Below are 11098 nucleotides of genomic sequence, written 5' to 3'. Positions count from 1 at the left end.
TATTATCTATATATTTATAAGTTTTTGTTTTGTTACCTCTTTTAAACTTATTTTTGTTTGCTAAATTTCAGGTAACTTCCTTGTCACTCAGCTTGTAAGTTATATTGTTGTTGTTTTTAATCAATTGACCTGTTAAGGACTTAAAATTTAGGACTTGAGACTTTACCTGGGACTTGAATGCAAAGACTTGAGACCACTTGTGACTTGCAAAACGCTGACTTGGTCCCACCTCAATATTAGTATCCCTAAATCTCCCCATTAAATGTTACCTCCACTTTTTCAGGTCCCTTATCTTCAGAATCTCGTACACACTTGAATGCAGCATTTCTTCCATTTAAAAAATGAGTTAAATTAAAAAACCGGCCTTCATTTATATTTTTAATAACGCGTGAACATATTTTAGACTACATTAGCAAAACAGTATACATAAAATCGCCATACAGTTGGTGAAGACTACGTTATGACTTGATAAGGACCCAAAACTCAACTGCAGTCGGAATTTCGTACGCACCTGAATGCAGCATTTCTTACTTTTTTATTCTTAAAAAAACGCCTTTAATTTATTTATTTATTTTTTAAATAAAATATAAACATATTTTAGACTACATTAGCAAAGCCGTACGCGTGTTATTAGTCAAAATACGATTTAAGAAAATAATTATTTACATTAACGCGCGTTCACGTTCGCCGGATCCGCGTTCACGTGTCGCCCATCAAACTGTCACAACCTGAGTGAAGAGCTTCATCAACAGTCTGTCCGTGAAAAATACACCTAAACACGGATATAAACCCTGACAGCTGAAAGGTAATTGCATATTTTTGTTTCTCAAACGTACTCTAACAAATCTTCATGTGTGTGTTTTAATTTTATTGTCTTCTAAACTTTTTTTAAGGAAGTAAATTTAGTCAGGCGTAGTTTCAGCTAATGCGCCGTTAACTGTTGGGACCAAATGTTAGCTAAACATGGATACTGAAACAATACAGTAAGATGGTTAGGGCTAACATGTATATACATTTATATTTTATATAGCTGTATGTTTAATGTTATGTTAAATTCTACTACATACATACATTGCCTACAACTGCAATTTATGGCAATAAAATGCGATACGAATATATAGTATAAGTAACTTAGCAATTATTACATCAATGTAGAGAATATTTTTCGTGCTTCTCTCAAGAAATAGTGTTATTTTCAGTGTGTTATGCAGGATTTAACTCTTCTGGAAAAGAGCAAATAATGAAGAAATTAGTTAGAAATATAGTAAGTAATTACAAAAACAAAAGAGAGAGAAAAAGAAAATTAGCAAAATCAAAACAAACAAAAAAAAAACGGGAAAGTTTAAAAAAAATGACTGAAAAGAATACTTTTGATAATTCTGTAAAATAAATTTAAATATTTAGTCATGAAAAGTACAACAATTTCCCCCAGCTTTTAAAAAAAGTTATAAAAAAGTTAAAAATTAAAAATTAGTTTAAAAAATTTAAAAAATTGGGCAAATTAGTTAATTACTTGTGAAAGACATCTGAGAGCAGCACAAGAAAAGTGATCAGATTATAAAGGAATAAAGATCTACAGAAAGTCATTTTATGATACTTAAATTAAAGTAAAGGTGACACTTAGCATACTGGCATTAATTAGGTTAATGTAAAGAACATTTTTTGTGTTTATATTTTTATGTTTACTGTCATTTTATGTGGGTTACACTTAAAATTATTATTTTAAATAATATGCTGTTATGATACACTGTTTTTTTCAAGTATTTTAGTGTCTTTTTACTACATGAAGTACAGCAGTGTGTTTCATAATGGGGAAATGAAGTTATGTGTTGAAAATAACTTCCTTTTTGAGACTTCAGCAAATGGTGGTCAGAGTGTCTGGTTGTATCGTTTTTTAGTCATTATAATTAAAAATAAACAGTGAATAAGTGCAGAAACATATAATGTTTTTTATTGTGTCCAGTTGTCACACATGATCATTAATCACAGTGGCGAACTGTCTGCAGTTTGGCTCATCGTGTTTTTCTTCCTCAGATGTGGAAGTCAGTCGCGGGCCACAATGTGAGCGTGCAGGTGGCTGCAGAGGGGGACGACTGGGAGACGGACCCTGACTTTGAGGTACTGTATACATCCTGGAGATGTGTGTCATCATGTATGGGTGGAAAAGATGTGTGCAAACTCTTTCTGCCTTTGTGTCTCAGAATGACGTATCAGAGCAGGAGCAGAGGTGGGGAGCGAAGACCATCGAGGGTTCAGGACGTAAAGAACACATCAGGTGAGGGAGGCACTACTTTGTCTTGAAATGAACGACTTTTTATTCAATGCAGAGAAATGCAGGTCAGAGTGGGTGCTGTGGAGCAACAGGAAGAGGAAGTGAGAGCGGAGCTGTCAGGCAGCAAGTCTCTCCTAATATGGGTAATATGTGGTGATGACACTTTTGACAGTGAGATTTAAACCACTGTGTTTGTCACCGCAGACAGTGAGACCGTAAATATTCAGGCAGTGGTGCTGAATGTAAGAATAGGACTAAAGATTGCTGACAGATTTAGATACCATTTCCTGAGAAGTCACACTTTATAAATACTTAAAAAACAGTTTTTTACTCGCTTGGTTGTAACGAATCTCTTCAGTTGGTGTTTAACTTCCTCCTGAATGACGATTGATTTATATTTTTATACAGATATTATGTTTATTATGGACTTTTTATACAGATATTATGAGTGATTTTACAAAAATCCATTTATTAGCAATAATTAACTTTTGTCACACTTGACTTCATGCCTTTTCAGGAAGTGTTTAATCTCCAAGCATCTATTAATAGATTTTCAACATTTTTATCAAACAGACAGAAAAAACACCAGCAGAGGGATTTTACACGACCTGGCAGCCACAACATTACTGTCATTAATGGCTTACCTGTGATCTGTAACTTCCTTCTTATATTGTGGTTAATGCTTTTATTTTGGTTTTATGCCTTTTTTTTTTATGTCACAGAGGGTCTGCGAGTCCTTAAAAAGCCTTAAATTTGATTTTATGAATACCATTAGTCCTTAAATATTCTTAAATTTGAATTTGTAAGGTCTTAATTGCCACAGACACTTTATCTAATTTTACTTCTTCACTATTTTATATCTTTTGTTTTTTCATCAAAATGAAGCAAGAACTTCTGCTTAATCATTTCTGATGGTACAAATGTTAAAACCGACCACTACACCTAGTGAAAATGTTGTTTTTTAATTTTATATTTGCACTTAGCTGTTGGCAAAATGTAGATTAATCTAACTAACTCAAATAATCATATTCCTATATAAAACCTGCCTCTGCGTGAGACCACATATATACTGATTACTGGCAATACTTGAATAGTAAAAAGATGATTCGTCCAAAAATCAGTTTCAAATTTGGTTTTTTAAAAAGTCTTAAAAGGTCATTTAAAAAAGTAGAACTTTAAGTGTCTGACATCCTGATATCAGATATGCTCACACTTTCTTTAATTCATTTTTTAAACGTTTGTTTCTGTTTCCTTTTATATCTGTAAAGCAAATTGTGCATAACCTGTGCTGTATAAATAAATGTGCCCAGTATAAATAATAAGGAATGTATTACGGATTAATAGTTTCTAATGACAAATATTACTATCGGTGTTCATCTGACCCGTGCGTGATGCCTCAGTGTTGCAGAGCTCAGAAGCAAAGTCGTTGGGGAGCACGAGCAGGTGAAGCAGAAGGAGCAGATTCCCAAAGCCTCATACGGATACGGAGGGAAGTTTGGAGTCGAAAAGGACCGAATGGACAAGGTTGGCAATTTTTTCATCTTCGAAACATGGCGATAAGCTCCTCTTACTCAACGCAAGTGTAGATTTATTTTGTCCTTCACTCTGAATCTGCTGTTTCTGATCAAAATTGTATGCAGGAGGCTGAATTTGTGTATGAATGTATCTTTACCGTCCAGGTGGCTTTGGGACACGACTATGTCGCACAAGTTGAGCAGCACTCCTCCCAGAAAGATGCGGCAAAAGGCTTCGGTGGGAAATTCGGTGTTCAGAAAGACCGAGTCGACAAGGTGAGAGGACAAAAAAAGTCTTGCAAACACTCAGTTCTCAAAGTTGTCCTCCTCTCAAAGATTTGTTTAGATTATTGTTACTTTACGTCAATGTTTAACTTTTGATGAATAATGTACATAAAAGGGTTCACACTAGAAGAAATTTCTCTGTTTTATGTGCTGAATTTAACATGTAACTATGAGCGTGATTTTGCAACATTACAACTAATTTTGGTCTAGTATTAAATTTTAACAAGTGTGATGTGGAAACTTAAACACTCAAGATTGAAGGCTTTGAAGAATTTTATGACTTTTTTACTATTTAATTAACTTTATTTGTGGGGAAATAAAAAACCCACAACTGAGACAAAACATTCTGAGTATTTTTAAATGTCTTAACCCTTTGAAACCTGGAACAAAATAAGTTTTTTGTGCTGCGTTCAGATCATTTTCACATGCATATAAACCTTTGGAATTTGAGCAAATTGGTTTAATTTCTTTTGAAAACAGGGTTAAAAAGTCACCAGAAACTTCGTAAAAGATGTTCCACAAATTGCAAGAAATTAGGAAAATTTGTTTTTAAAAAAAAGAGAGAGAAATTATAAGTTAATAAGAATGAATAGGAATTTAAAAAATAATTTAAAAAATTAAAACTATATATATATTTATGTATTTTTTGTTAAATCTTTTTCCCTTTTTTTTCTAAATTTCAGGTTATTTTCTTGTAACTCGTAATTTGTAACTTCTTGTGTTTTTGAAGAAATCAAGCTCCTTCAGGTTTCAAAGGGTTAAAACACTTTTCTAAGGACCCTTTAGAGCAATATATGAACCTTGATGTCATCTCTGTGTTTTCTGCAGTCTGCTATGGGCTTTGAATACAAAGGAGATGTGCAGCAACATGCATCTCAGAAAGGTCAGCCACCTGTTGTCCACCTTCTCCCTTACAGTACAATATTTTCATTTTGGAAGTTGCCATTTGATAGAATTTCCCTTATAATTATTATGTTTTTTAGATTACTCAAAGGGATTTGGAGGAAAATACGGCGTGGAGAAGGAAAAAGTGGATAAGCCGCTTTGGGGTACGACTATAAAGGCCAGACGGAGAAGCACCAGTCACAAAAAGGTGAGTTGAAGTGGAAGCAACAGTCAGTTTTGACACTGTTTGCTTAGCATTTGCTTTATTATGAATCTTATGTTCGCCAGACTACGCTAAGGGCTTTGGAGGGAAGTACGGGGTGGAGAAGGACAAGGTGGACAAAGCTGCTTTGGGGTACGACTATAAAGGAGAAACAGAGAAACATCAGTCACAGAAAGGTGAGGAAAAACCCACATATGTATATTTTATCATATACTTACAGTAAACTACAACAGGCTCATGAAATGATTTCTGTTTAGATTATTCCGCAGGTTTTGGGGGTCGTTATGGAGTTCAGGAAGACCGCATGGATAAGGTCAGTGTTAGAGCTGCTACTATTCATGGTTCTCTCTGATTAATTGATTTTTTATTCTGTAAAGAAATGGTTGAAAATCACCATCAAAATAGTCAATTTCTCAATTTTAATGGTTTCATATCAATTATACCTTTTGGCATGAATGTCACCCTTTTGCAATTACTGCATTAATTTAAAAAATAAAAGTTTGATTCCATTTTAAAGGTGGTGGTTTTATTTACGTGTGTATCTGCAGCAGAGAGAGTAATTTCCTTATTTTGGTGGTGACATCATTGTGTTTAACAGCCAATCAAAGTGCTTGATGCACAATGAAAACAAAGACTTGTTTTTTTAAGAGAAGATGTTGAAAAGAGTAGAAAACGATTTTTTAGTTTACTATATTATTTTTGTTCTAATCTTTTATTTTTTACAGAATTGTTAAGCGTATTTTAGCTTATTTTAGTACTCTGTGTTGTTGTACTTTAAGTAGTAATACAGGGTTGTACAAGCTTGGTTGTATGAACAATATACTGACACATGAATTAATTTTTGTATAAAATACCATCTTTATTGAGGTCAAGTATTTAGAGTGTTTTGGTCAACGTATATTTGGGGTTTTTTGTTGTTTTTTACTTGTAGAAGCATCTTGGCACCAGCTATGGTTTTGCAATTAGCTTAAATATCAATGTATTATGGCCCATATATGCATGACAAATTAACTAATCATTCCTGCACTAGTTAATATTGAAAGACTGAAAAGGGCGAATGATAATTGTCTCTATTTTTCACGACAAATTCGTCTCCTTCAGAGTGCCACCGGCTTCTCTGACATTGAATCCCCTTCCTCTGCGTATGAAAAGACACAACCAATAGAGGCCTGTAAGTTCATTTTTAACTCATAATACAACTCTGCTGTGTCGTCTGTCTCAGTGCAGAGGTGTTCAAACATTTAAACGCACCGTATTCATATTTTTCTGTCTGTATTTTGCAGGTACTTCAGGTGCAGGAAAACTGAAAGCCCGTTTTGAGAACATGGCCAAAGCTTCAGATGAAGAGAACAGGAAGAAAGCAGAAGAAGAGCGAGCGAAAAGACAAGCCAGAGAGAGCAGAGAGCGAGAGGCGGCCAAACGCAGACAAGAGGTAACACACACACACACACACACACACACACACACACACACACACACACACAGACGACACTGTACACATGTAGAAAGGTCAGAATAACAAGTTTTATGAATGTTAATGATTTTGTGTTTCCTGTAGGAGGAGAGCAGAAGAGAGGAGGAAATCCGTCCACCACCTGTTCCAGATGTGGCTCCAGATGAGGAGTATGAAACGCCACAGACAGAAATCCAGCAGCACATGCCAGAGATACAAGAAACACCGGAACCACAGCCAGAGTGCGACGTAAGACACACAAATACCAGATGAACCAAAAAGTAGAGATGCTTGAGGTGCTTGAAGTACTTGAATTTGACACTTGGAATGTGGAAATTTCGGAATACCGTAACATGGTCCTTGAAAAAGTACTTGAATATAATTAAGAGGAGGTACCATGTGAGTGCTTTTTAGGTCATCTCCAGGGTTTGAGATCATGAAATCAAAGATATTTTATGGTGTTTCCAGGAGGAACCAGAATACGAAGAGCCCCCGGCCTTACCTCCACGCGCAGACGATTTCCTTGAACCGGAAGCTCCTCCGCTCCCCGTCAGATCAGCAGATGTGGATGAAGATGAAGATGAAGGAGAGTACGAGGAACTCGCCGAACCGCCGCCAGGTCTGTGTCTGAGTAGGTATAATGTCAAACCTTAAGCAAATGAAACACTTATTTCAAGGTTTCCTGTTACAGTTGATGAGAACGATTATGAAGACCTGTCAAGCGGCCAGACGGCAGTAGCAATTTACGACTACCAAGGAGGTATGACGCCTTTTTCAATTCATTTTTTGACATTTAATAATCATCCTTCAACACGTGTGAGGACAGATCCCTAAATCGTCTTCTTTCACACACAGAGGCCGACGACGAGATCTCCTTCAACCCGGACGACATCATCACCAACATAGAGATGATTGACGAGGGCTGGTGGAAGGGACACTGTCACGGACGAGTCGGTCTTTTCCCGGCCGCTTACGTGCAGCTGCAGTGAGCGAAACACTCAGGGAGGTTTTACACAAGCTTCACTAAAACAACCATGTTTTTATGCTGTTCAACGGAGGGCACAGTTCTCCAAAATCCTTAAAATGTCTTAGTATCACTCATTTATCTAAAAATAAGGTCCTAGTTGGTTTCAAAATGCCTTAAATCAATTTTTTAAAAGACTTGAAGGCCGGGATGCTCCCAGCAGAGGATCTAGTGTCTGCTAGTTAGCTGTTACTGCACCCTGGATGGAACAGGAAAAAAAAAATTAAATGAATATTGGCTTTTTAATCATGTTTTTGCAGCATGGCTTAAACAGGCACAAGGATTGCATTCAATGCTTATGTATTTTATGCAAAAAGTTTTTCAAAATCTTCACGATGGGAGGCAGAGTGAGAAACACAATATCACCCAGAAAACTCGCCAACAAACGTCAGGTGTTTCCAAGTTCTGTCCTCCTTTGTCTCCGCTATGTATACTGTAATTATGTAATGATAAAAATTGGGGCAAAATTGTCCCGAAACCTTAGTAAATGACATTTAAAAAGACTTAAATCTTGCCTTAAGCCTTTGAAATCCATCGAGGGAATTAATTTTAGCACTGTATTTATAGAATAAATCAGAGGAAATGTGTGCCTAAATGGCTCCTGATCAGCTAACTTCCATAGTTTCATCTTAGTTAATGTCTGTGGCAGTGAGTATCTGACAGTATGACCACATCAGTGGAGAGCAGGTAGGTCTTTTATCTGCAATGAACTGAGTGGAGTTAATAAAATATTCTACAGGCAGGCTTTTTTTGTGTTTTTAAGACAACTTTTATTGGTCCATTTTTCAAAAGTGACACTTCACAGTAATGTCAGGGCTGTTGTTTATCATATTTTCTCTGGAAATGTATATTATTGTATTATGATCTATTGTGTTATTCTTAACATAATTCTGCTCCCCAAATTAATGATTCAAAGTGAGGTTAAAATGGGTAAAAATAATCAATTAATGAAGATGTTTTACAACTTAAGTGTTTTTATGTAAAACCCAGTTCTTTTATTTGTTTCTGCATACATCCTTTGGTTATGTGCAGAGATATCTGAAAAAATATTCCAATTTATTCGGCGAATCTAACAAAAGAGATAGCAAAAAGTGAGGGGGGAAAATGAGGAATGACATGCATCAAATGTTCCAAGTGTGACTCAAACTGGTGTTATTGCTGTCTGTGATCGGCGGATGAACCCCTGAAGCTTTGCAGGTACATCAGTATTATTGATTTGAATCATATTGCCCAGTCTGTATGCAACTTAAGTGAACAAAACAAGCCACGGATCTGTAAATTCTTATTTTTTTTATCAGAGTATGAAAAGATTTAAATTGTAGCAGAGAAGACATGAGAATCACAGACATATTTTGCTTTTTTAAAACTTGTCCCAACATGAAGATGAAGCTGCTGTTCCATAAGAACAAAAACTTTCCTGCAGTGAATTACTTCATAAACTCTTCTAATCCACTGAACAGAACAAGATTCAACAGCACAAATCCCACAGTTATCATGTACAAACGAACACATGAAATCATCCTGTGTTTCCGCGTCAAAAGTCTGTCATAAGGCAAAGCGAAAGTCTTTCGGTTGTTCACCAGGCGATGCCCTTCTTCTTCTTGCCCTGGCCACCTTTCTTTGCCATCCGTTTGCCTTTTAGTTTCTTGGCTTGCCGCTGACTCATCCACGCAGGGTACTGACCGTTCTCATCCAGCAGAGTTTTCTTGTTGCGCTTGCTGTCCATGTCCATCTTCCCCTCTGTAACACAAAAGACAAATAAATAGCAAACCAGGATGATAAAAATTTGTGCCTAAAAGACAAACATAAAAAAGGCCTAAAATGTAAAATAAAAGGCTGCTGGGCTCTCACTCACCATCCCCCTCTACCTCACCCATCTCCACATCTGTCTGCTTCTTGATCTTGTCAGCGGGCACCACCGTGGCGATCTCCTGCATGTCAGTCATGGCCGCTTCTCCTTTCTTATCCAGACTCAGAGCTTGTTTAAGACGGGCCAGCTCTTTGGGAGCATTTTTCTTCCTCTTCTCTGCACGCATCTTCCTCCTCCATTTGCTCCGGAGGCTCTTTGCCATTTTAAAGTTGTTCTGGGAAAAAAAAAAAAGATTCTTGGATGACAGAACAGCTCTCTGGGGCCCCAAACTTCAATTATTTTTTGTCTTAAAAATGAAGTTTGTCTCGGATGCATGAAGGTCCAACACTCAACTCATACACCAGTGAGCCAGACAGACAGATGAAGTGAACTTTGATCATCTCATTACAGTGCAATGTTCTGCTGGGAAATCTTTGGTCCTGGCATTCATAGAGGTCACTTGACACGCTCTACCCTCACAAAAACTGTTGCAGGCCAAGTACCCCCCAATGACAATGCATCATGCCACACCGCATAAATTGCTCAGCATCGGCCCGAAGAATGTGACAAAGGTGGCGGATTCATTGAGTCCTGTGTGCAGGGTAGCAGCACAGCTCATAGATGTTATATCAGATTGGGATCTAAGGAATTTGGAGACAAGTTTGATGCTTTGAGCCCTTTGTAACGTTCTTGGATCCATTTCTGAGCAGTTTTTGCAGTGTGGCATGGTGCATTGTCCCGCTGGGGGGGGCACTGCCATCTGGGCGTGCTCTTGCATGAGAGTGGGTTACCTGGTCTGTCATGGTCTTTGGGTAAGTGAGGCACATTAGGTGGCGTCCTAATCAATGCCAGGACCAAAGGTTTACCAGCAAAGCATCGCATTTTATCAGAATGATCAATATCATCCATATCACCCACCTGTATCTTAATGTTTTTGCTGGTTAGTGTGCGTTTCAGCTTCTGCAATACTTATACTCTATTCCATATCTCTGACTTTGTTTTGGATGATAATGCCCTGAAAATCATACTCTTATTTTGACCAGACAGTCGACATTTCATGACATTTTTAACACACCATCCAGCATTTCTGTTAATGTGAATTCACTGCTCTTTAGGCTAGCTGTTTAAAAACAACATATCAATTTATACGACGTAAAATCGTGGGAATAACATGAATATAATGTACATTAATATGAATATAAAGTTAACCTAATAAACTGTCACTATTTCGTGGAAGTTACATTACATGACTACATATAAATACAATACAAACTACCGCAACTAGCTTTAAGACTAATTTATGTCGTAGCAAGCTAACAAAACTGTTAGCATGTTAGCTATTAAAAGCTAAAGCAGCCTAAACAGTTCATTTCAAAACTAGCTAGCGCTGCATGCTACATCAATATAGAGCTTTAGCATTATAACACATACTAAAAGTGAGCGGTGACTTACAGAAAACTAATGTAGCTGTTTAAATGTCCTCCGTGAAAAGACAGGATCACACTCAGCTCCCTGCACGTGTTTACAAGACGGAGGAAAACGATGACGCAATGACGTGTCAGTCACGCTGAAGAACGTAACATGTGATTGGTT

General features: G+C 37.0%; 2 protein-coding genes across 2 annotated transcripts; one reads left to right on the top strand and one right to left on the bottom strand.

Annotated features, from left to right (window-relative positions):
* The first annotated feature begins 786 nt into the window (after positions 1-786).
* hcls1 (hematopoietic cell-specific Lyn substrate 1) lies at positions 787-8844 on the top strand. Its single transcript, XM_042511165.1, is given in 16 exon segments — positions 787-805; positions 2035-2118; positions 2202-2275; positions 3673-3796; positions 3952-4062; positions 4900-4954; positions 5055-5108; positions 5111-5164; positions 5245-5355; positions 5437-5492; positions 6281-6350; positions 6463-6611; positions 6738-6881; positions 7101-7251; positions 7324-7392; positions 7488-8844. Coding segments are annotated over 15 exon segments (1440 nt in total). The 5' UTR covers positions 787-805; the 3' UTR covers positions 7622-8844.
* llph (LLP homolog, long-term synaptic facilitation factor) lies at positions 7993-11059 on the bottom strand. Its single transcript, XM_042511168.1, has 3 exons — positions 10958-11059; positions 9512-9740; positions 7993-9396 (listed from the first exon to the last, which is right to left on the bottom strand). The coding sequence occupies exons 2-3, from the start codon at positions 9726-9728 to the stop codon at positions 9233-9235; spliced, it is 381 nt and encodes a 126-aa protein (XP_042367102.1). The 5' UTR covers positions 9729-9740; positions 10958-11059; the 3' UTR covers positions 7993-9232.
* Between the last annotated feature and the right edge of the window lie 39 nt (positions 11060-11098).

The sequence above is a fragment of the Plectropomus leopardus genome, chromosome 22, assembly GCF_008729295.1.
Source record: "Plectropomus leopardus isolate mb chromosome 22, YSFRI_Pleo_2.0, whole genome shotgun sequence".
NCBI lineage: Eukaryota > Metazoa > Chordata > Actinopteri > Perciformes > Serranidae > Plectropomus > Plectropomus leopardus.
The sequence above is the reverse complement of the archived record's forward strand: the minus strand, read 5'-3'. Positions and strand labels throughout refer to the sequence as shown.

Excerpts from the sequence above, each read along its gene's own strand:
- llph (XM_042511168.1), bottom strand. The coding sequence starts at position 9,728 with ATGGCAAAGAGCCTCCGGAGCAAATGGAGGAGGAAGATGCGTGCAGAG. Across the intron at positions 9,397-9,511 it reads GGGTGAGGTAGAGGGGGATG|AGGGGAAGATGGACATGGAC; the intron begins GTGAGTGAGAGC and ends TTTGTGTTACAG.